This window comes from Macrotis lagotis, chromosome 1 (assembly GCF_037893015.1).
Source record: "Macrotis lagotis isolate mMagLag1 chromosome 1, bilby.v1.9.chrom.fasta, whole genome shotgun sequence".
Classification (NCBI taxonomy): Eukaryota; Metazoa; Chordata; class Mammalia; order Peramelemorphia; family Peramelidae; genus Macrotis; species Macrotis lagotis.
Window position 1 is genome coordinate 624,536,411 of NC_133658.1, and position 26,185 is coordinate 624,562,595.

General features: G+C 34.4%; 1 protein-coding gene across 1 annotated transcript in view; it reads left to right on the forward strand.

Annotated features, from left to right (window-relative positions):
- Nucleotides 1–26,185, forward strand: part of THSD7B (thrombospondin type 1 domain containing 7B) — a 1,134,773-nt gene that overhangs the window by 619,547 nt on the left and 489,041 nt on the right. Inside the window, exons 11-12 of the mRNA XM_074215070.1 lie at nt 14,909–15,041; nt 19,551–19,654. Of these exons, the coding sequence (XP_074071171.1) occupies nt 14,909–15,041; nt 19,551–19,654 (237 nt within the window). The remainder of the gene's footprint in view (nt 1–14,908; nt 15,042–19,550; nt 19,655–26,185) is intronic.

The window sequence follows — 26,185 nt, forward strand, 5'->3', positions numbered from 1 at the left end:
CTGTGTTACACATTTGTGTTAAACATGTTTGCAGATTAGTCATTTTTGGTATGATGAATTAGGATTAAGGGAAAGAAATACATAAGAGAACTTTTTAAAAAAAGTGAATGTAGTGTTCATCAGATTCTGAAGGTTTTTGTTTTTGATTCTGTTTTTGTTTTTGTTTTTGTTTTGTTCTGTTTTTCTTCCTCTGGATGTGGATAGTATTGTCCATAGCTGGTTTAATAGGGTAGTCCTAGCTCTCTAAACTGCTGAGAGCAACTGCGTCCATCAAGGTTAATCAGCTCATGATGTTGTTGTTAATGTGTAGAATGTTCTCTTGGTTCAGCTACCTTTGCTCAGCATCAGATCCTGTAAGTTATTCCATCCTTCTCCAGAATCTGACTATTTATGGTTTCTTATAAAACAATAGTATCCCATGGTATTCATGTACCATAACTTGTTCAACTATTCCCCAATTGGTGGATATCCCCTCAATATCCAATTCTTTGCCACTAGAAAAAGAGCATTTCTTTTTTCCATTTTCCTTCTTCCATCTTCTTTGGTTTTTAAAATCTTTTTTTTAAGTCCTCTCATGAGGTTTTAGATTTGAGTCCAATTCATAAAATCTTTTGAGACTTCCCATGTAGTTTGTCTCAGCTTTCTTCTTCTGAGATGGAATAGAGAGTTGAACATCTTTATCAGAATAGTAGCTTTCTATGATTAGCACTCTTTTTATTTTTTTTTTCTCATTTTGATAGTTGATCTCTGCTCCTCAGGAGTATAGTCATGAGGTTTTGTGTTGGGTTTGGGGTAGGTCCCTGGCTTATCACTTGCCAAGATATTACTTATGCAGCCCAGGCATTGCCTATGCAGAGGTTTTTCCCCTTCTTTATGTTCCCAACCCAGTCCTGTCTGTTGCTCCAGTGTTCCCAGGGCTCAGACTTTGTGGTTGGGATGCTCCCTGAAGCCTTCTATCTAGCTGAGCCAAGACCTTGGGCTGCTGTCTAGCTGCTGGGAGTAGGTGGTGCTATGACTAGAACCCTCCTGCTAACTTTCCTGTTCTCCCTCTAGCTTTCCTCTTCTTTCCTCCCTCTAACTTTTTCCCTATACAGCATTAAATGAATCCTCTACAGAGATGTTAAAACTTTAGATCCCACCAAAAAAACAAAAAGAGCAAAAAGCTCCAGGAGTATTTTAGCTTCAACTGGAGTCTTGGGTCTTCCTGGGAAATCCTCACCAAGTTATTTTTGAAAAATATAAGGAAAAATCACTCTAACCTATGGACAGCTAGAAGTTACAGTATTTAAAATCAGGAAGACAACTTAATGAGTTCAAATCTAGCCTAAGACAGTTACTATGAAATCCTGGGCAAGTCATTAAACTCTGCCTCAATTCCTCCGCTAAAATAAGCTGGAGAAGGGAATTGCAAACTATTCCTTTATCTCTGTGAAGAAACTAATGGGGTTAAAGAGTGTTGAACAAGATTGAAAAACCACTTAACAATAATAACAAAGTCAAACTCATAACTGAAAAAGATTCTTTCTCAGTTTTTTCCCTGAATACTGCAAGGGGGTGCTCCTTATCTTCTAAACCATCTCATTAAACATTTTGAATAATAATTATTTTTAGATATATTTTATGTGATTATATATTTCTCAATTACATTCATTTCTTAAAAAAATAGTTCCAGGGGCAGCTAGGTGACACCAGCCCTGGAGTCAGGCATACCTGAGTTCAAGTCGGGCCTTAATAATTACCTAACTGTGTGGCCTTGATCAAACCACTTAGCCCCATTCATTGCCTAGGAAAAACCTAAAAAAAAAAGAAATGGTTCCAAATTCTGTCCCCTTCTTCCAGTCCTTCCCCCTACCCCTTGAGAAGGCAAGCAATATACTGTCAACAACAAATATGAAGCCATGCTAGCATATTTTAATATTGACCATGTTGCAAAAGAAAACACATGTAAAAAAAAACACCAAGATAAAGCAAGTTAACAAAAATGCAAACACAGAGATGATCAGTTCTTTCCCTCTGGATTACTATAATCATTTACAACTGTGTATTATGTACCTAATCTCTTCCATTTATCTATTATTTTCAGTTTTCTTTGAACCTCTTTTATAATACTTTCAATTGTATTATATAACTTTCCATTCTTTTTCCATTTTTTCCTCTACTACCCTTATCTCTTGAACCCTTCTAGGAATTCTTCTTGGGTGTGTATACAATATGTAATTGTCTTTGAGACTTTGTCTATTTCATTCTTTTCTGGGTTTATATATTGATCTTCCCTGTCACTAAAGGATCTTTTTATGATCAGGTTCTTTGTTGTTGTTTGTTGTTATTGTTTGATCATTTTTCCATCCTAGTTTTTGACATTAAATAAATGCTAAAGTTGCCAGTCTGTTCCTGTCATGGGGTTCAGAGAGACTCTATCTTATTTCATTCTTTTTTCACAATGATGTTTCTCAGAGATAACGCTAGAAGGTTGGAAGTTTTTATTGCTTCCAAGGTGGTATAATCATTTGTGCTCTGCTCCTTCCTTCGGAAGGAACCCCATTGCTTTGACCCTGCGATCAGTACTACTTATCAGGGTTCCTGCTCCATCTTTCTTGAGTCTTCCTCTCCTTCTCAGAAGTGGTATAGGCAAAGGAGTTGCCAAACAGCTTCTTGTCCTATCTCCATGGCTAGCAAAACACATACTAAAATCTCTTTTGACTGGTTGTGGGTTTCCCTTACAGGAACTTGAAAGCTTAGGGTTGTATAGCCACATAGATTGGAATTAGCCTCCACACCTGAGTTACAGATCTCTCCTGCTGACCTCCAAAGTTGTCTTAAGTTGAAAGAATTATCTGACCTTCACCTTTTGTTGGCACTGTCGCTCCATAATTCAATTTAAGATGTTATTATAAAGTTGTTTGGAAGGGAATATTGGAAGAGCTTAATTGAGTACTTTCTGGTCTCCAATATCTTGGTTTCACCCTTGAGTATTAAAAAGGGTTGCCCTTATATTGAAACAGGTCAAATTCTTCTGCTTTATAGCCCTTTAGCTACTGGAGGAAAACTCTCTTACTAACTTCTCCAACTTCTTGGTAATTTCTTCTTTTAGATAAGCATCTCCAACTCTTTTAATCAATACAAATATGTTATGCTATTCAAGATCTTTGCTATCCTTTTGGCCTTCTTCAGGTATAGTCTTCCTTACGGCAATGACCAACCTTAAATATAGTCCTTAGACTATAGCCTAAATGCTGTACTTATGGTTTGCTTAGGCAAAGTAGATTGAAATCTTCATCCCTCTATCCCTGGATGTTATGTCTTTCAATACAACTTTAAGTTAAAGTGGTGATTTTTGGCTGCCATATTACACTACTGAACATTTGTTTGATAGTACATTAAGCCACTTAAAATTTTACACAAAAAACATTCTATATACATTTCTTCTAATTGGGAAGTTTCTTTTTTTCATCAGTATATATCACTACTAGATTAGAAAATAAAGGTTAAGAGTAGCACATGGTAAGTAGCAAATAATATTGTAAATAATAAACAAACAGGAAAAAATTTCTTATATATGGGAGTTATACCTGAATCAAGAATCTGTATAATGTCAAGCCATAGATTTATCAAAACAAAAATCATAATTTGTAAACAAAACATAAAACAGCCTCCCCAAGTTGTGAAAAATAAGAAAAATGAGGGGAAAATTGTACAATTGAACCACCTTATTTTATTCCATCTCTGAATCTGGAAGAATATATGGCACATTTAATCACTTTGAAAATTTTTTAAAATATCAGAAGTGTCAATAGAGATGATATCAATAATGATTAAAATGATTCCATCTAAAAACCTAACAAACATAAGTTAATTGCCAAAAGGAGACCAGAAGAACCTCAATCAAAAAAACCACACAACAATAATTGCCCAATAGTAAGATACATCTGGGGTAGAATATAAATAGGGATAAGTTTTAAACCTATAAATTCTTGTGAAGAATGCTGATGTATGATTATGTGTAATATCACCCCATAAAATAGAGAGGAGCAGTGGAGGGTGAAACCAACTTAAAGAAAGCTTGGCAAGATATCCAACTAAGAAAGTCATTACAAGGACATTCAATGAGGAAAATGTAAGGAGAACTATAATCAGAAAAAAAAATTGAAAAATATTTATAAAAATGGCATCAACAAGCTATTTTCTTCTTCAGGAAAGGTAGTGTCACCAGAACCACAATACTTGGGGTCCTAGTAGCATAGTTCCAAAAAGGTTTATAAAGAGATAGTAATTATATAAGAAATAAACAAACAAACAAACAAGCAAATAAATAAATGAACAAATAAATAAATAAATTAATGAATTAACTAGATTGGTAACATTAACAAATGCAATTTGTTTAGTTTATATATCTGTGTGTATATTATGTATACATGAATATATGAGTGTATTTATATATATATATGTATGCATATATTTTTATATATGTGTGTTTTTGTGTGTGAGTGTGTGTGTGTGTGTGTGTGTGTGTGTGTGTGTGTGCATATGAGGATAGGAAGGATGCAAAAGAGATGAGAAGAAAGGAGAGGACATTCTTGATAAAATTATGAGGTCATTAAGAATGTTCAAAGTACCTTAAAGGAAGAAATGTTACCAAAGATATGGGAAAAATTAGCAATTTTATTCATTATTCATATTACAGAAAGAAGACTAAGAGCATCAATAACCTATTGACACACTATAACATTGCTATTTTCATATCAATACTTTAATCCATGACATTTTCAGTGAGGATAGTAATGGAAAGTAAGCAGGTTTTTGTAACAATGCTAAACAACATGAAACCAATCTTTAATATTTCTGTAAAACCAAAGCTCCTTGAAGGAATTAGTTGTTATTTTATTCCAACCCCCAATCTGGAAGAATATATGGCATATTACTTTGTACATAAATACTTGCAGTTTGATTGATCTCACAATTAATTGAAAGATGTTTAGAATATAAGATCCTGATGGTCTGCTTGTCAATTTAAAAATATTTTATAAAGCATTTTTTTATTTTTTTGAATAAAATGTGTCATTCAGGATTTACAATAGGACATCTCTCAGCCATCCATCAAGATCAGTGTTCCTTGGGAGATGTAGTTATACAAATAGCATGTTTCAATGACCCTATAATAATAAACATTAGTCAATATATGGAATAGAGATGTTTGCTCAGTCTATGTCTTTACCAATGTGAACAAAGAGATCAAGTTCAGGTTCCAGATCAAGGAGGGCCTTTCCATGGATGGCAAGCCTCTACAAACTTCTGTTTGCCTATAGCAGTGTGCTGATTACATTAAGCCCTAGGATGTTGCGGAGCCTCCTGAAAGAATGTATGATCAGTAATTTGGTTTGTCAATTGATAGAGGAAAGGCCAACTTAATGAAGATTATCTAGTGTCCAGATTTAAACTTACACTTGAGTGGACCCCTGTAGAACTTGTATCTGGGATAGACAGTAAAAGTGGTGGTCATTTAGCTGAGCAAAGATTTTTAAAGAAGGAAAGCAGACCAGATTACTTTTGAGAAGTTGCACTATTCTTTTATTGACCCCATGCTAAATATGAAAGCACGAGTTCACTTTAAAAAAATCATACATTCAATCCTTATCTTAAAAATTTAAGGAACTTTAGTTATTAAATAATAAAAAAGACAAAGTGATTGGTCTATGGGCACTGAGGATTGGGCAAAGAAAGCATATCAACTGTGGACTCATCATCATCATCATCAGTAGAAACAGTAGATTTATATTGTGCACTGTTTTAAGCACTTCATAATTGTGATCTCACTTGATCCTCACATCCACCCTGAGTGGTAGATATTATTATTATTATTTCTATTTTTATAGCTGTGGAAACTGAGGCAAACAGGGTTAAGTGTCTTGCCCAGGGTCATGCAGCTGGTGTTTGAGATCAGATTTAAACTCAGGTCTCCCTGTTGTGGCACTTAGCTGTTTCTGGGAAGAGACTATGAACTAGAGCAAGAAGAGGTCCAAGATCCATATGTAGCCCTGCAAAGGGGAGCTTACCTGTATTGATTCCTGTTCCTCTGCCATCTTGGCTCTGCCTCTTCTTTATAGCTCTTGTGAAAACAGTTAGATGGAAAAATTCCATGGGTCACACAGCCTAATCAGAAGCCTGGAGGGAAGCATGACTCTAAGTGATGTACCAAGAGGCCAATCAAAAGCAAGCTCAGCACCATCATGGTTCAGACTCCAAGAGAAGATGGGGGTCTCAAGTCAAAAATCTAGTCCAGTCTACAGAGGTATACCAGGCAAGAATCCCTGCCAGAAGAGGAGCCAGTCATTTTCTCACTCTGAAACAGCAGATCTTTCCAGTGGATGATAGAGGTTGAGTTGGGTGAAGTCCACTATTACCCAGACTGAATCCCATGTTAGGAACTTTCAGAACTCAGACAAAGGGCTTCGATTTTGTCTTGGATCAGACCCATCTGGGAGTGCTGGAAAGCATGTTAGTCACCAATTTGTTCCTGAAATTCTGAAATAACACAAACAGTACTCTTGAGAAGCAGCTACAGGTCCATCCCAGTTCTGTCCTCCAGAAGTGCAGGAGAGCCAGTCAGGAAGTAGACTGGGAAGAGTGAGCAAACAAGCAAAAAAAAAAATAACAATAATCTAACCATAAAGAGCTACTATGGTAGTAGGAAAGGCACGGGATTCAAAATGAAATGACTAAACGAATCTACTATAAAAGCTTCAAATCAAAATAGAGATTGGGCACAAATTTAATTAGAATATCTGAAAGCAATGATTATAGAAATTCAAAAATTCCTTACCTATGAAGTGGTTTTGCTTTATTTCAGAGTAGAAGATAGCTCAAGCTGAATGGTGTTAATTGCTATCTTGGTGTACCCAGTAGTTGACTTACTGGAAGCCTATTTTCCCCAAGATTGTCCTCTTTGCATATTACTTCATCAAACACCTCTCATCCTCCAGGTTTCTATGACTATCACACCCCTCTTCTGGGCCCATTTTTATCCTCATAACAACTATCTCTGTGCTGCAATAAACCCAGGGAAAATGGGTCAAGGATCATTGGTGGATCAACAGTTAAAGTGATGTACACAGACCACTGCATTTACCTTACCCTGTTGTAAACTGAACCTTAACTTTCCCCTTCTACTGTGCCCTCAGGAACTTTTCGCTATCACTATAAATATCCCTATCCTCTTTTTACATTATTGCATCCTTATCTGACTGTTGAAATATAGCTTTCTCTTAAGACACCACATTTCTTAATCTCTTCTCTATGGTTCACTGCCCCTTCTCTTAAACATCACATTGTTAATACAAATCTAGGAGAAATTGTCATTCTATTTGCTCCCCAATGCTATTTTCAGAACATTCTCTACTATTATTGCTCAGCAAACATTTCTCTTTCTTTTAAAAATCTACTCTATAATCCAGTATCTTCCTTAAAGAAATCTATATTTTAAAAGGAGAGTCAACATGTAAATATTTAAGTACCTAAGATGATAGACAGTGAACTCATGGTTCATTGGCATAGGGAATTCCCATGTAAGGAATTCCTTCTACCAATTCAGTTTAGCACTTTCTATGTAGTTTGTAATCTTTATTTTTGACTTATAATTTTATTTTTGAATAATATCATATTTTCCCAATTACATGTAAAAACTATTTTTTCACATTCATTCTTTCAAATTTTGAGTTCTAAAGTTTCTCCCTTCTACTCACTCATTCCCCTCTCCCTGAGACAGTTATCAATTTGATATATGTTATATATGTACAATCACATAAAATATATTTCTATATTAATCATATTATGAAAGGAGAAACAATGAAAAGAAAAAAAACACAAAAAAGTGAAAATAGTATATTTAATCTGTATTCAGACTCCATTACTTCACTCTCTGGAGGTGGATAGCATTTTTTCATCATTAGCCCTTTAGAATTGTCTTGAATTATTACATAACTGAAGATAACAAAGTCATTTACAATTGATTGTACATTATTGTTCAATGTTTTTCTTATTCTGCTAATTTCTTGTTGCATTAGTTCACAAGTCTTTCCAGGTTTTTTGGAATCATCCTTTTTGTCATTTCTCATAATATAAAACAATTTCATTACAATTATATACCACAACTTGTTTAACCATTTTCTAATTGATGGTTATACCCTTAATTTCTACATCTTTACCACATCAAAAAAGAGCTATTATAAACATTTTGTTAATAAATAGATTTTCACCTCCCACATTTTTTGAATTTCTTTGAAGCACAGACCTAGTAGTGATATGTCTGGATCAAAGGGAATACATGATATTATAGGCCTTTTGTCATAATTCAAATTGGTATTCAGAATAGTTGCACCTGTTATGTACAACTTATTATTCCTTTTAACTTTACAATAAAATGATCATTTCCCCTTTTTTATTCCCTCCCACATCCAAGATCTATATTATTTCATATTTTTGTTAGAGTTACTTCATATTCTCAAAGAATGAATCAAAATTTCAAAAAAATAGCATTTATTATACATCAGAAACACTGGAAATATAAATATCAAAGTAAGACAGTAGCTTTCCTCAAGCTGCCCCTAGTCTGAGGAAGACAGCATAAATGAGAGTGTTTGACAAGGAAAGTCAAAGTGATGGGCAGAAGAGTCCTAGAGGAATCAACTGTCATGTCATTTACATGAATATTTGTAGTACTGATTTGATTACTGCAGCATTAAAAAAGGGGTTTGAAGGAGGAATATGTATTTAATGTAAAAAAGAGTGACTGGCAGGAAGATGACTGTGGCAGACAGTTTGATGGGGTGTGAAACCTGATGTGGATTCTAGAATTGGGTGAATATAATGAACTATTGGTGAGTTAATACTGACTGACTCACCATTTAGGACTCTGCAGCATGATCTTATTTCAAAGTTCTTCTCTTTTATTTAGCTAGTAATGCTTTCCCAAATAAAAGTAATAGTTGGAGACAGGAGAGAGCCTATATATTATTCCTACTCTTTTTTTTAAAAAAGACTGCTTTACTTATTTAGAGTTATTTTGTGTTCTGCTTTGTTGGCTCTTATAAATCTTAGGTCTTTTCCTATTAGAATCATGAATTGTTAGAGATAAAATATATTTTAGATTTTAGCTTGTGCATTTTCCTCAGTTTGTACATTAGGAAACTGAGGTTAAGAGAGATTAAATGATTTGACCAAGATCACAGAGCTGTTCTATATGTTCTATCTAATCTACCTTTGTAGATTAATGTGCTTATATTTCACACATGTATACATGTACACATAGAAATGAAGATAACAACATAAATATAGATATTAATAGTGATAGATATGAATTGAGATAGTGATAGATGATGTTGCTCTTCATCTGTTGTTCTCAAAGAGGACCAATGACATCAGGAGTCTGGTGGGTTGTTTTTTTTTTTTTTTTTTGACAAGGCAATGGAGTTAAATGATTTGCCCAAAGTCATACAGTTAGGCAATTATTAAGCTTCTGAGACCATTTTGAAGGAATGCTAGCCCTGTAATTAGGAGGATGGGAGTTTGAATCCAACCTCTAACACTTACTAGCTGTGTGACCTTGGTCAAGTCACTTAACCCTGATTGCCTTGCTTCCTGGGCTATCTCTAGTTGTCCTGATTCATATCTGGCTGCTGTACCCAGATGATTCTTGAGGAGCAAATGAGGCTGGTGACTTAGTACAGCCCAGCCTCAGTCAATTCCAATTCATGTACTTGTCATGGCATTGCCCTGTTGTTGTGGTATTCTTCGAAAAATGAAGTACACTGTAACCGTAACATAGAAATATGTGTATAGATATAGGTATAGATACAGATATAGATATAGATGAAGATATATATTATAGCCACATTCATATATATATATATATATATATATATATATATATGTATGTATATACATGTATGGGTATATAAACATAATTTCCCATCAAGTTAATTGCCATATTTTTTCATCTTCAGTATTTCAATGCTTTAAAAGTTCAATAATTTGTCAATTACAGTCACTCTCTCCCTTAATACAAATCATAAATCTCATTTCTATTGATAAACAAGTTTCAAAAATTAACCATTGTGGGGGTGGCTAGGTGGCGTAGTGGATAAAGCACTGGCCCTGGAGTCAGGAGTACCTGGGTTCAAATCCGGTCTCAGACACTTAATAATTACCTAGCTGTGTGGCCTTGGGCAAGCCACTTAACCCCGTTTGCCTTACAAAAAAAAAAATTAACCATTGTGGTCAAAATGTTTGCCAGTCAGTGGTACAACTTTCTGTGATCAAATTTGTGTAGTTAGGATGGGTCTCTGAAAAAAATTGTGCCAGTCCTTTGGAGCCTTGTCAAGTTAAGTTTGTTAAAACTTACCAGGTTTTACATGCCCCCTGCAGTAGTGAAATAATCCAATAATCCATGCATTGATAATGCATGTTTATTTTCACTATGCAAATGGGACTTTAACAGAAATTGTCTTTTTTTTTCTATCTACCAATTACAAAACATAAAGTGATCCAGTGTATTCTTTTTATAACATTAGTTATTCAGGGTTAATTGCAAACTTATAAAGAATACTTTTTATAACAAATTATTGACTAGATACCTTGAGAATCAAGCAAAATCTCTGAAGAGTTTAGGTCAATATTGCTCCCAACATTGGATATTTTTGTTAGATCTTTATGACTTTTTCTTTCAGGAAAATATTGGTTTTATTTTTCTTGTATTGAATATAAAATCCTATATCCCAACTCCTCTCTATCTTCACTTCTAGTTCACATAAATCACTTCTAGTTCACATAAATACTTTCTTGTTAACTTCAACCTTGATTTGTAATTACAGTTATTTTTTCACCCTAATACTTTTTGTTGTTGCTATTGTACTATTTTAACTTAGCATAATTATTCCAGATGTTTTAGTAATGGTAAAATATTCATAAATCAGGGTTGAACTTGGGTCAGTAATTTGTCATAATCACGCTTGAGTAGTAGTTCATATTTGCTAACAGATATTTTTAAATTTATTTTTATGTTTCCTTGAAGTTTAATGAGATTGCTGTTACCATTATGGAAATTCTACAAATGACAGAAGTTTCATTGGTAAGGCTAAAGTGAAGACTGTGATGTCACTTTGAAAGCTTTGTCTGAATTATAAAATTAATAATAAACTTCTCAAGGCCAAATTTTCAGATGTTCCCTTTGCCAACTTCTTGTGCCACTGAACTCCCTCAGTACTGACTCAGTACCTCTTCTATGTATTTTTCATATTCTATTTATATAATTGACATTTGTGCTTTTCTTAGGTTCTTAACTAGATAGTGAACCAAGATCAATCCCTCTACATTTTCTTATTTAGTTACCTAAACTATTCCCATGAGATATAGTATCATCCCTATGCCAATGTCTCCTAAACCTGAATTTCTTGTCTAAGCTTCAGTGTTCTATCAACTTGGATATCCTGCAATCATCTCAAACTTAGCATGCCCAGAAAAGAAATCCTTTTCTCCCTCAAAAACCTCCTTTCTTTCAACACCTGTAATACTTTCAAAAACATGGCCATCCTTCTATTCATTCAAGTTCTCAATCTCAGTAACATCCTTGACTTTTCATACTTACATGTTTCAAACATCTAATAAGTTGTCATATTTTATCATATTCATCTCTTGTATATATTTCCTTTCTACTCATGCAACAGGCACTCTGGTTTTAAGCCTTCATTACTCCTGACCTGGATTATATTGTTTTCCTGCCTCAAATCTCGGTCTCATATAAACCATCTTCCACATAATTAAGTTTTTTATTCCCTAAAATACAAATTTGATGACTCCTTTCAGGATTCATCCTTTTATCACTTCTAGGATCAAATCTAAACTCATCCCTTGGGCATTTAAAACTTATTGTAATGACCTTTTCCTACTTTCCCAGTCTTCTTATGCATTATTCTCCATCACAGATTCTCCATGTTAGGCATACTGGCTTACTTGTGTTCCTTCTCTCATGGTTTACCAAATCCTATTCCTGGGTCTTTATAATGGTTTTCACTTCCTTTGCTTAAATATCTTTCTTTCTTTTCCTCAGCCATATGTAATTTCTGATTTCCTTCAAGACACAATCAAATGCCACATTGTGAGACTTTTCCTCCTTCATTCCCCACTTAACCCTGACTTAGAAAGATTCTCCCTCCCAAAACGACCTTGTATTTGTTTTCTATGTAATTTGTATACAGTTGTATTTCTAAAGGTCACTTTTCTCACTAGGATGTAAGCTCCTTAAGGGTAGAGAACATTTTTCCTTTTCCTGCATACCCTTTCTTCTTAATATAGTTTAGCTATAGGCATAGAATATGTATTAAGTGAAATGAATTGAACTTGACAAGGACACAGGAAGGTCATCTCTCTAAATAAGTCAAAGACAAAACAAAAACAATGTCCTCACTAGATTGAAATGCTATAATGTCCCTCTTCTAGTTCCTCTATTAATGGATTGCTAAAGTTCAATCTCATGTGTGAACTATTTCCAAATCATCCTCTCCCCCGCTGATCTTGTCTTCCTCAAAAGGTCTACAGAATTTTTGGTCATAATTATTTTGCATGTGCTTGTGAAAGTAAAGAATTTGTCATATATACATATATATATATATATATATATATATATATATATATATATATATATTTTCAGTGCCTAGCATATTATCCTGTCTATAGAAAAAGCTTTTTTTTTAACATGGATAGTGATTTTTAAAGTGTACTTCCATGTAGCAGTAGTCACGTGAAGATGTCCTGTGGCATAAGACTCAGACCTACCATAGATTTTGATTAAACTTCAAGAAAACAAATGGGACATCACCGGAACTGACAGGATCACTAACAATGATAAATTTGGCAAGTAAATGGACACTTAATTCACTTTTCAACACACTTCTGCTGGGCAAGTCATGTTAAGATCATTCAAAGCACCACAATGGCCAAACACAGTGAGGAGTTGGTCATTGAAAGGAGCCAGGTGGAAAAGACACTTTGGAGACATACAGAGGTACCTCTGTTTTTTTAGCATTGCTGAAAATCACTAGCACCAGAACTAGCAACCATCGTTTACTTGTTTGCCTTTTCATCTGTTTTCCAAAAAGACAAGATGCCTACTGAAAGAGACAGAATTCAAATAGGTCCATGTTCTGTAGCTATTTGCAGCAGCAACTTACAGATGGTTTTCAGGGGCATGTACTATGTGGAAAAACAAAACAAATAAACAGACTGTTGATCTGTCATCTGATATTTCCAGTTGAATATGTTTATATGGTTAGTATTCATGATTGGTACCCTAATCTCATAATTGGATAACCTGGCATTGTTTTTGTCATCATCATTATTATTATTACTAAATTTAGGATTACCCCATTTGGCATAGTACACATGGACTAAATGTTTTCAAATAATTAGATTAAATTTAGTTCAGTGGAGTTTTAGCATTTTGTAATTTACATTATTTTATTCTGGTTGACTCAGAGGGTACTTGCTAAACTTGAAGCATTTCCAAGACATCATTAGTAAGTAACGGCAGCCAGTAAAACTGAAAGATCGGTAAAACATGTGTTTCTGGGTTTTTCCTTCTCCCTCCTCCATCTGTCATGCACCCAGGTGTTCAGGCCTGTCAGGTTATTGAACTGAATCTTCCCAAGTGATAAGAAGGACAAGATCTAATAACTAATTCACATTAAGTGTGTGTGTGTGTGTGTGTGTGTGTGTGTGTGTGTGGTCCTGATATGTGATTTCATCAGTGTAGAAAATTTTCAACCTGCATTCTCCCTCCAACAATTATAATTTTCAGATCTCAGTTGTTAAATTTCAAGTTGTCAATAACTTGTAATCATAATGAATTGCCTGAAAAGCTCAGATACTTTTTCACTTCACCATATTTACACAGCTAATAGGCATCAAAGACAGGGCTTAAAATCAGGAAGGCAGTGTTGAAATATCATCATCATCATCACCATCATCATCATCATCATCATTGTCAACCTAACCTGTGAGGCACCATGCTAATCCCTTTATAATTATTATCTAATTTGATCCTCAAAACAACCATCAGAGGAAGGTGTTATTGTCATCCCTGTTTTACAGAAGAGGAAACTGAAGCAACAGAAGTTAAATGACGTCTCCAGGGTTACATAGATATTGAATATTTGAGGCTGTATTTGAATAGAGTCTTGAATCCAATTGTGGTACTTTAGTCAGTGTGTCATCTAACTTCTCTAAGGTGGATAGAGAGTTTACCTTGGCCAAATGAAAATTAATCAATAGCAGCTTGTAAAACTCTATGGTCTCTCACATGTTTTTCTTTTAAGAGAAAACAAAAGACAATGTCTAGATCCAGAAGAAAGAAAAATATCTGGAGCTCTTTAATATTTTCCTTGAAGGCTAAAGGAAATATTTGGTTCATTGGAACCTAGATTTAGAATGAGAAAGGACCTTAAGGATAATGTAGTATATATCCCTCTCATTTAATAGATTAGAAAAATGAGAATTTGCCTGACTTGTCTAATGGTAAATGGCAGAGTCAAGAGTCAGATCTCATTCCATGCACTCCTAATTTAACATTCTTTCTTCTATACCACACTGAATTCTAGATTAATCAGTTTATGCCCAAAGTTCACAATGCAGTAATTCATTTTTATATACAATCATATGCTAATGAGTTATTTTAAAAGAGTAAAAGAAGTAACATTCTTAGCAGAGATTGCGACGTTAGTGCTTTGTTTCTGTATTCTGCTATTCTCATTTTCCCTTTCTTTTTCAAGTGCAATCATCCTAATGTATTTTCAAATGCAGTCTAAACTTGGTTCATAGGGGTAGATGGCTAATGTATTGTCATTTTATTTTTATTTTCTTTCAGAAAATGGTACATTAATAAAACAGTCCCGATATAGGATTGTCATTCAAGAGGCTGCAAATGGAGGACAAGAATGTCCAGATACCTTATTTGAAGAAAGGGAATGTGAAGATGTTATATATTGTCCTGTATACAGGTAATTCATCATTTTATATCATTGTATAATAGTTCAGCAAACAACCTTAGTGCACATTGCAGGTTCTTTTTTTTTTTTTAAGGTTTTTGCAAGGCAAATGGGGTTAAGTGGCTTGCCCAAGGCCACACAGCTAAGTAATTATTAAATGTATGAGACCAGATTTGAACCCAGGTACTCCTGACTCCAGGGCCAATGCTTTATCCACTGCGCCACCTAGCCACCCCATGCAGGTTCTTTTCTTCCCATTATTTAAAGTTATATATTCCTTTAAGCTCATAAAGGAGAACAAACAGCTTTTATATATCCCAGCTTTCCACTAGTCTCCCATTTAGACTATCCTTGAAGGAAATAATGTTAATAACATTTACTTACACTTCTGATTTTTGGGGTCTTATTGATGAAAAAGTTTTCTTTTCCTTTGTCCAAACTATCCATACATAACACAGCCATTGAATCTCAATCATTATGCCTCTGCTACTCTATTTCAATCCCCAAGAGTCATAGTTATATGCTATTAGCCTAAAGAAAGACCAAGATGCTTTTACTGAATGCTGGCACAAGAACTGTATTCAAAGAGGTCTAAGGAATTTTTGGAATGGGATCAAAAAGTAGAAAAAAAATTTCATCAATTTATAGCATTCTTCCCCAAAATATTTATTTTTGTTTATAGAAATAATAGTCCGTTTTATTGTGAATTACTTTTGTGTACAAAAGAGATAAAATAGGAATATATTGATGCTGACAATATTTAGAGATTTTCAATGGATGAAAATAAGAGGGTATAATAAAAGTATTTCATATTTTTTCTGAAGAAAATAAATTTAAAAAAAAAACCTGAATCTACATGTGTATTGACTTGAAAAATTTTCGGTTGTCATTAATAATAATGAATTATAAATATATATGTACATATTTATTCACACCCAAAATGCAAAAGTACCCCCTTTTCAGACTATAGTTTAGCGAGCACACAATATAAGATAAACTAGTGTCATCTGGTCTTAAAATAGTAAAAGTCCATTTTGCTTTGTTAGTCATCAGTGCTCTGCAATTTCTGCTATGTCCAGGTTAAAGACAATGCCTTTTAGATCTTCTTGATTTAAGGAGTGAAAGAAAAATATAGCTGTAAAGACTTTGTGCTTCAAAGCACAGTTTAAAGTACCTTAACAAAATTATCTTTTGTCTTTCAAAATGCATTCTATGTTTCCCTTCCTATTTCAGTTGTTGACTTCAAGTGATGAGTTATATGAGGAAATGTTATTTAGTAAATAACTGTTTCTTGGGGAAAAATAATATAGAAAGACTATTTGCAATTCAGACTATGATTAGATATCATAGAACTGTTCTAAATTATTAGAGATGTGGCCTTTATTATTCCTATATCTTTGTTTTGGTGCATGTATCAGTTCTATTTAAAGAAGTCAGACTGATAAGTGATTGTGGAAGGAAATGAGTAAAAACTGGAACAAAATGAACAATCCTATCAGTTTCTTCAGGGCTTGAGAGTCAGGCTTGCGCTTATCAGAATTCACCAGTTTATGATAACTAAGAGGAATTCAGGGTTATCTCCTTATAGATTTTGCCCTAAAAGTGGGTATGAGGGCCTAGTTTCAGGGGTCTTTTGCTTAGTTAGTCAGCAAGTATTTATTAATCATGTATGAGGTATTGCGCTAAGCTCTGGGGAGAAAAAGAAAGGCAAAAGCATAGTCCCTACTCTTAGGGGAATGGCAAGTTCGAATGGCAGAGAGATATAATTCAGAATTCTACAGTTTGGAGTTTGCTTTTTTTAGTTTTTAATATTCACTGACACCACCATTGGTGTTCCAGTTCCACATCCCCAGGATAAACTCATGAGATATAGCTTGGTAAATACTGGAATAGGAAAGTATGAAATTATATATTATACTGTGGGAAATGAGGGCCTCAGTTTTCAGATATATTTGGACTAAATATTTTCCATGCCATTCCCTGCTCTAAATTTTATGTTTCTATGAAACTGCTTCTCCCCATTCTTGACTCAATTGAAGCTTTTGTCTTCATGGGGTTTCCAGACTGAATTAGAACCGCATTTCAATATGACCTAGACACACTGTTAAATGTTCCAACATTTTCATTCTATAGGTAAATATGATAGAATTTAGTAGCAGAATGGAAGTGGGGGATTGACACCAACAGCAACAACTACAACAATAAAACTAGGAGAAAGGAGAGAGAAGTGTAGGGGTAAGGTCTATATTTTTTCCATTAGTAAAGGGAACTTCTAGTGAGGAAACTTCTTCTACCAATGGAGATTAATAATTCACCAAATTATAGTCATACAGAGATGTCCAAAACCTTGAAAGATTTTGGGAAAATCTCTAGTTCAAAATTAGTAGTATGTGACCTTGGACAAATCATTTAATTATATGTTAAGAGTTTTAGCATTGCTGAAAATCACTAAGCACCAGAACTAGCAAGAGTTAGACCAAATCATTTCTAAAGAATTCTTCTAGCTTTGACATTCTGTGATTCTAAACCAAAAGATCCAATTGATATGCAGTTTGGGGCTCTAATAGATAGGGGAAATAGATTATCTGGATTTGCTTGGATCTAGCTTAGTTTCAGCACAGCTAAAGTAACCTGAAAATTTTATGACCCATCCTAAAAAAGGACTTAAAAAAATCTCTATCTTAGGTACTATAAGATTGATAGCTATGATATCTTTTGAAATGTTACTGGAAGAATCTATGCAGGTACTGACTATACTTATAGCTGTGTTTTGAATAGTAATCAACTCAATTCTAATTTGCTAAATGTCTCATGCTATTTCCTAATATCCCATCAATTTTCCAACATTATGAAACTTATGTAGCAATAAATCCTCAGAGTTATAGCAGATTGAATATCATCAGAGCTGAGAAGCAACCTAATCTACTATATTGATAGTCAATTTTGGTATTAGGAAGATCTAAGTTCAAGTTCTACCTCTGAAAAAAGATTAATCATGTGACTTTGGACCAATAACTTAACTCTGCTCCCTAATAAATTATCAGAAAGGTGCTACTTTGAGGCAAACAAGTGTCACACCAGCCCCAGAGTCAGGAGGACCTGAGTTCAAATATGACCTCAAATACTTGATACTGTGTGACCCTGAATAAGTCACTTAACCCTGATTGCCTCACATTCAGGGTCATCTCCAGTCTTCCTGATTCATATATGGCCACTGGATCCAGATGGCTCTGGAGGAGAAAGTGAAGTTAGTGACTTTGCACAGCACCCGCCTCACTCAAATCCAAGGTCTTTTTTTTTCCATTAATGAAGGGAATTTCCACTGAGGAAACTCCCACTACCAATGGAGAGATTAACAATTCACCAAATTATAGTCTTGAAGAGTTACTTTGAAACATCTTGGGAAAATCTCCTGTTCAAAATTTAGTAGGCATGTGACCATGGATAAATCATTCAATTTCCTTATCTGTTAAATGAGAGAGTTGGACCAAATTATTTCTAAAGGACTCCTCTACCCTTGACTCTACCTTTCTACCCTGTGATTCTAAGCCAATAAATTCAATTGGTATTTGGTTTCATTTACTTATCATGGCATCACCTCTCTGATGCCACAGTCTTCTTCCAGAACAAAGAACAAAACAACAACCACTTCATTGGCACAATAAGCTCTTCACTGAGAGTTGCCCAAGCAAAATCTCATGATTTAAACAATCATTAGAGTCACTGGCACGCATATGAGGTGCATGAATTCAGCAACTACATTATTCAATCAAAGGAGCCAGACTGATACTTGCACCTGAGGCAGAAGACTCTTCTAGATCATTGAGACTAGGCAGATTTAAAAGATAAAATTCACTTTCTGCCCCGAAGGTCACAAAAAGAGTTTTGTTGTGCAAGGAAGAGAAGAGAATTTAAAATGAGAAAGCTTCCTCAGGAAATATTTCACCTGTGAAATACAAATCTTGGCTTTCTTTTCAGACAGAGGTTACCTTTTTTTCTCTGCTGTGAAAGAGTAGAAGGGAGAGATTTTCACAGAAATAGCCATTTCTATAATCCTGTTTGGATTTCTGAATTGTGCTGCCTGCCTAAGAGGACCTCACAATCACAGAGGTGTCAAGGTTCCTTTTTAAAACCCAAGTTTAGCATAATTTTGGACACAAGCTCTGCTCTTAGATGAAACATTGATATCCTGGTTGCTCAAGGGAGTACAAGGCATTTTTCAGTGTAAAGGTCACTAAGCTCTCTAGCTGGGGGGGGGGGGCATTTTTTTCTCTAGCCCTTCATTGCTCCATTTCTATCATGGTACAAGGTCTATGTGAAAATGGAATGATCATATTTAGCATGGATCAGAGGTCCAGACCAGATTGATGGATCATATGAAGTTCGTGCCATAAGGTATTTTAAATCTGTAGTTTTGTATTCATTTTTATTGTAATGCTGAATTGTCTGTCTGGGTTGGATATTTATTTTAGCTTTCATATCTGAATAATTGGTGGAAATCTTTCATCTTTATAATCATAGGTGGAAGTCTCATAAATGGAATTCATGCATCCTGGTGCCAGAATCTGTCAGACAAGGGATGATGGCCATTAGTGAAACTTGTGGAAAAGGTTTACAGACAAGAGGTAAGTCAGCCTTTATACTGAAAAGTAAATTGAAAATAATACCTTTTTGAATTTTTTAATCTGCTTTTTTTTACATATGTGAATAAGTATGTAATAATACTTGTTTGTTTCTTACAAGTTTGTACAGGTTTACTTTGAGTTACAGCTAAAGTTTGAAGTTGGGTTATGTTGATATAGTAAATGGTGCTGACAACCAGAACTGAGGAGTTTAGGATTAAAAGCAAAAGATCTTTTCTTAGAAGAAAATTTAAAAAAGTAAATAGCAACTTATACATATGCTTGGTAGGATTTAATGGCTTCAAATCATTCTGGTTCTCCTTGATTAGTCAATAATAGGTCCTAGACCATCCCTACTTGGTATTTGTTTGAGTTTTGATGGACTCAGAGTGAATGGAAATAGCAATTGTTTCTGCTTTGACCAGAAACCTAGAGGATTTTCCTCTCTCAGATTGATTTTTTTTGGACTATTCAAAAGACCCTTCTTTGCCTCATTTCCTTCTTATCTGTCAAAATCATAGAATGGCATTGTCTCAATCAAACTGAGACCTGTTAAAGGAATTAGGTTAAAAAACCCAAGGTCTCCCACTGTATCCAAAGCCATTTCCAATCATCCCAATCCACATCTGGAAAAGAAAGTAAGGTTGGTGACTTTTCACATCCCTACCTACTCCCTGTCTTTGCCCCAAATCCAATTCTTCTGAATGTCAAGACATCACCTTCCTGTTGTTATGGACTTCTTTGAGGAAAAAAAAAGACAAGCAACAACAACTGATGGCAAGATTAGAAGGCTGACTTTTCACTTTTATTTTGAATGAAATATATTAGAGTGAGAGTGCAGCTAGGTGGCCCAGTAGATAGAGTATGGGGCCCTGGAAGCAGGAAGACCCATCTGAGGACTGAGTGGTCTCAGTCATTGGCTGTGTGTGTGTGATCCTGGACAAGTCATTTAATCCTGTTTACCTGCTTCCTCATCTGTAAAATGAGCTAGAGAAGGAAATGGTATTATGTGTAGAATGCTATCCTATGTGCTGGGAGAAATATAAAAATTGTACTGTTAGTCACAAATGGGTGAACTGGAATCCTTCTTTCACAGAATTGCTAAATTGACATTCCTAAAATACAAATCTGATGATGTCAGTTTCTTGCTCAGGAAGCTACAGTCCCATCAGGATAATGCATAAACTCCTCTATTTGGCATCTAAAACACTTCACAGTTTAACTCCAATCTATCTTCCCAAACCATTTCATATTCTTCCCAATCACTGTGCTCCAAACCATCTCTCCTTTTTTTCCGTTCACTGTAGTTGATATTCCTTTCAAACATTTGGAAAGGGTGTCCCCTATGCTTGGTCTGCTCTCTCTCTCTCTCTCTCTCTCTCTCTCTCTCTCTCTCTCTCTCTACTTCCACAACCTCTCACAACCTGACCCACCTCCAGGGCTGTTCTTATAAAAAGTCTCTTCCAATTTCACTCAGTTCTTAGTATTCCGTCCCTTTCCTGCCCCTTGCTCAATTAATTTTAAATATTTTGGATTTTCTTATCTTTGTACAAGCTGACTCCTGCTAAGGAGAATGTTAACTTCCTGAATGAAAAGATTATTTAATTTTTGTCTTTGTATAACCAATGCTTTAATAATGACTATCTTGAACCAGGTATTTAATAAATTCTGGTTGTGAATATTGAATTAATGAAGGAACTTTGAAATCTAAGATTCTACTGTCTTAGGGTCTTAGACTCTACATATGTCTCTCTCTCTCTCTATATATACATATATAAATAAATGATATCCAACTAATAATTATTAACTTTTATTGGCCTATATTCTATTTAAAAACTATCCCGGGATAGAGTATAACTTTGTTTTCAATTCTAAAAACATTTGGGAAATAACATTAAAAAAATTTAAACTTTCATTTTAAGCATGTAAAAAATATAACTTAGCCTGAAGTTTTTATTAGAGTCATCAAACTTATCAATTTCTCTTTAGCTTACAATCTAAGCTCTCCTATGAATTATGAGGTTTTACAAGAAATGCTTGGTTTTTAAAAGCTAACCACATAACTGCTGAAGGAATTTATTAAATATAACCTGGGAAGAGTTATTAATACTACATTGGATTCATAACTAGTTTTACCCTTAAGGAAAGGAAAATAGGGAATTAAATGCACTTCACTGATAGTGTTTGAAAACCAACTTGCTAAATACATTTAGTGTAGTGAATCTGGTCTTCCTGACAGACTAACATAAATTCAAAGCAAATTAGCAATACAAAGAACTAATTAAAGGCACATTTTCTTTCTAAAGCCAAATATCACCTTGCAAAAAGAGGAGTTGATTTCAGCAACCTCTAATTTTCTTTCAGAATTCAGAAAATCCACCTTGATTAGCCAATAATAGGCCCCAGACCATCCTTACTTGGTAATTGTTTGAGCCCTGATTGACTCAGAATGAATGGAAACAACAAGTGTTTCTGTTTGCAGAAAATTCAGAAAAATACACCTCAAATTCAGAAAAATAGCCTTTGAAACCTGTTCCCTCCCTGGTTAGGAAAAGAAACAAAGGGGTCAGCTGGGACAAAAATACTTATGATATGGCAAACCAAAATGTGCCTTGAGAACAGTGAACTCTGAGTATCTTCAACTTAGTGATCAACAAAAAAGGGTATTCTGCTTGAGAATTCTAATAGAGGTTATGGAAGAGGAATCAGTCAAACATCCATTTGTGTTTCTTTCTGTGTTGCCAAATACTTTCACTCTTGAAGACATAAAGAAAGCCCTTTGGGACTTGAGAGCTCTCATTTGCTTTTATTATTTTTCTTGGTTTGTTTTCACTAAATTTCACTGGAGATATTTCTTGATGTAACTGAGAATGGGGTCTTTAATCCTATAAAATTGTTTTCCTGTTCTTACTACATTGGTGTTCTTACTGATAAGTTAAAAACTTCTATTAGGAAATACAGTAGTGTTTATGTCCATTTGATACATAGTATCTAATTAGCATTCTAGAAATATTCTGAATAGAAGCCACAAAAATAATTTAGTATGCTTTGAATTTTCTTTTTTTAAAACAGTATAGACCTGAACAAAATAAAATAGGCATTCTGGAGGACAGTTCTTGAATAGCAACAGCAACAGAAGTGGCAATTTATAACTAGTATTTATTTAGTATTTTGCAGATAAGGAAACTGAGGCAGATGAAGTTTAAGTGATTTATAAAGTCACACAGTTTTTATCTCTTTCAAACTTAAGTCTTTTCAAATTCAGATCTGATGCTCTAACCTGTCTGTTACCTAGTCTCTATTAGGGTACTGTTTATTTAAGAAAATCTAAAATAAAAATATACAATGATTACAATAAATAACAAGAAATATAAAGTAATGCTGAATGCTGTGGAATTTACAAAGATCATTCTTGGCATTGTAAAAGATATTAGAAAATTCACATTCCTCCCTTCCCTGGAGAGGTGGAGCATTATGACTGCAAGAAATTACATTCAATGAAAGACAGTTGCTCGTATGACTTTGCATGATTTTTCATGAAAGAAGTAAAGGCTCATACAATATAGAAGACTATGATATTTTTATTACTTTATTGTTATATTGTTAATGAACGACTATCTGCAAAAAATTTTTATATATAAACAAAAGTTATCAACACTTTAATAAAATTTGTTTAAAAATAAACAAAACCCATTTCATGAAATTGTTAATTCACTCAGGAAATAAACACAGTTCTTCCATTTACAAAATGATTCACAGAAGAATACAATTAACTAATGGACTCCCCTAGTGAATTAAAATGATATTTTCTTAGAAGTCAATTAATTTTTCTGGTGTAATGCTCAGCATACTTGTATATGAAAATGAAAGGAATCTCCCACTTCTCCTTTGACAGGTGGGGGTCTCCTAGGAACTAATGGTGTATACACTTGGACAAAACAAGCAAAATTTGTTTTTGTTTGCCTATGATCTTTGGTGTAAGAAGTGTACCTTAGGAAAAATACTTATTGAGAAGTGGTGATAGGTATCAATAAACATTAGTAAATAAATTTCTATGAAGCAATTGGGTGGGGCAGTATATAAGGGCACCAACTCTGGAATCAGAAGGACCTGAATTCAAATGTGACCTCAAACACTTAATACTTACTTAGCTGTGTGACCTTGAGCAAGTCACTTAACCCCACTGCCTTGCAAAAAAAATAATTAAATTTGTGATGCAAAAATGGTGGAAAAAAAATAAAAGCTATTCAATTCATTTCCATGTCATGAGTTCAAAGAAAAAGATTGTAGATCTTTATTGCATCATAGTGTTTGAATAAAAATTTTCTGCATCTTGTTTGACTAGAAATGTGTAAAGGCTTTGACAGTCAACCAGCAAAACTTTAACTTAGAAAAATCACATTGATATAATAGAAATAAGCATTTAGAACTTAAACCAGCATATGAAATTAAGGGAAAAGATGTGCTATTATAACCATATTCAGATGAAGATGCCCATCTTTCATATCATCTTTGTATTATCTCCAAAGTTTCATACTGAAACTCATTTATTTATGCATTCTATCTAGTAAACAGAGGTAAAGATTCAACAAATCAAAACAAAAATTCATCAGATTTATTATTTGTGAGTAGAGAGAGAAGATGAAGAAAATATCAATTGTGCTTCAGAGTTTGGAGATTTCCCAAAACTATATCTAAGAACTAATCATCTTTCATTTCCTTACAACCTTAGAAAGTCACTTCTGAGTCCTTGGCATTTCCAGTGAGATGTGGAATTTGACTAGAAATATCTCTGCTTCTTCTTCAAGACTTATGAGTATTTTTTTGTCAAGGCAATGGAGTTAGATGACTTACCCCCCACACAGTAGTTATAAGTGTTTGAGGCTGATTTTGAACTCAGGTCTTCCTGATTCCAGGTCTGGTGCTCTATCCACTGTGCCACCTAGCTGCCCTCAGCTCATGAGTTGATTGAATATTTTAAATTTCATTATTGTTTGTGCTGACCAGTCTGCATCTTGCTTGCAAGACTAAGTCTTGTGCTCTAGGGCTCCCTAAAATTCTTCCTCTATTCTTTTACATTTGGCACTGAAGAGTCTTGATACTGAGAGATGCCATAATTAAACATTCTCATCTAGGAATTTGAGTTGAAGTTTATCTACACTTATTTAGTCCAAGATATTTTCAGTGATGTTTTAGGTTTTGGAAGAAATATGGGACTTAGAATCAGGAGACAGGTTCAAATCCCTATTTGTATACTAACTAGCAACTATAAGCAGCTCTCTGTACCAAAATTTCTGTATTTGTACAATGGGAAAAACATTTATAATATTTTCTTCTTAGAGTTGTGAGGAAAACTTAAAGTTGAAGCATCATCTTTGTTGTTATGTGACCTGGAAATCAGCATCATTTTTAGCATATTATGTAAATAAGTGGTGCAATTTATATAAATGGTACAAAATTATACAAATGGAAATATCATTTTGAGCCTGAAAGTGAAAGTGAACCTAGGTGTTCCCCTCCCCCATAGTAAAGCATATTTAGATTGTAAATGCAGCTTTAAAACACTGATGGAGAAGGCATTTGATTTTTGAAGTTATCTAATTCATGGAAAAGATTATGTCTTGGTAGAGAAAACTAAAATATATACTTCATTCCTTTTCCAGTTACAAGGTTATCTTTCATAAAAGTGTGGCATTAATTAAAAATTAATTATAATTAATTAAATAATTTTAAAAGATTGAGAGATATAGCTTCTTGTTAATTAAATCGTTTTATTAATAAGGCCAGCTCTATTAATAAAAGGATGGTCATTTGGCCATCTTTCTCGGTCCAAAGATAATCATGAAAGCAGATTCAGAACATGTATGTTCTTTTGGAAGAGAAGTGGCAATCGACTCTGATTTGTTAACACAATAGGAGGTGAGCTAGAACAAAATGAGGACCTGAGAGTGACATCCTGTCACACTTGGAAAGAGAAACTATCACTATACTCAGACCTCCCCCCCAATCTTGGGCTATCTAGGCCAAAGGGTCTAGCCTCACTCAGATTTGATTGAATGGAATTCACGTGAGATTAGAAATTCTTATAGAGCTGGATAATAATGTTTGTCTTCATGACATCAGGGAGGTGATACCAAGACAAACACGTGAATTGGATTTGAGTGAGGGGGCACTGTGCTAAGTAACTAGCCTCACTTTCTCCTCCAGAGCCACCTGGGTCCAGAGACCAGATATGAATCAGGATGACTGGAGATGTCCCTGGATGTGAGGTAATCAAGTTTAAGTGACTTGTCCAAAGTCACACAGCTTATAAGTGGCAAGTGTCTGAGACCGAATTTAAACTCCCATCCTCCTGAATCCAAGGCCAGTGCTCTGTTCACTGTGCCACCTAACTGTCCCTTTAAAGGAGTTTAGATAGAGATAGTTTAGTTAGTTTGGATAGAGTTTAGACCTTCATTATCTAAAGTCTTGAAATTAGAAAAAAATTGAACCCAATTGCCCCATATTATTAGTTATTAATGATAACTGATAATA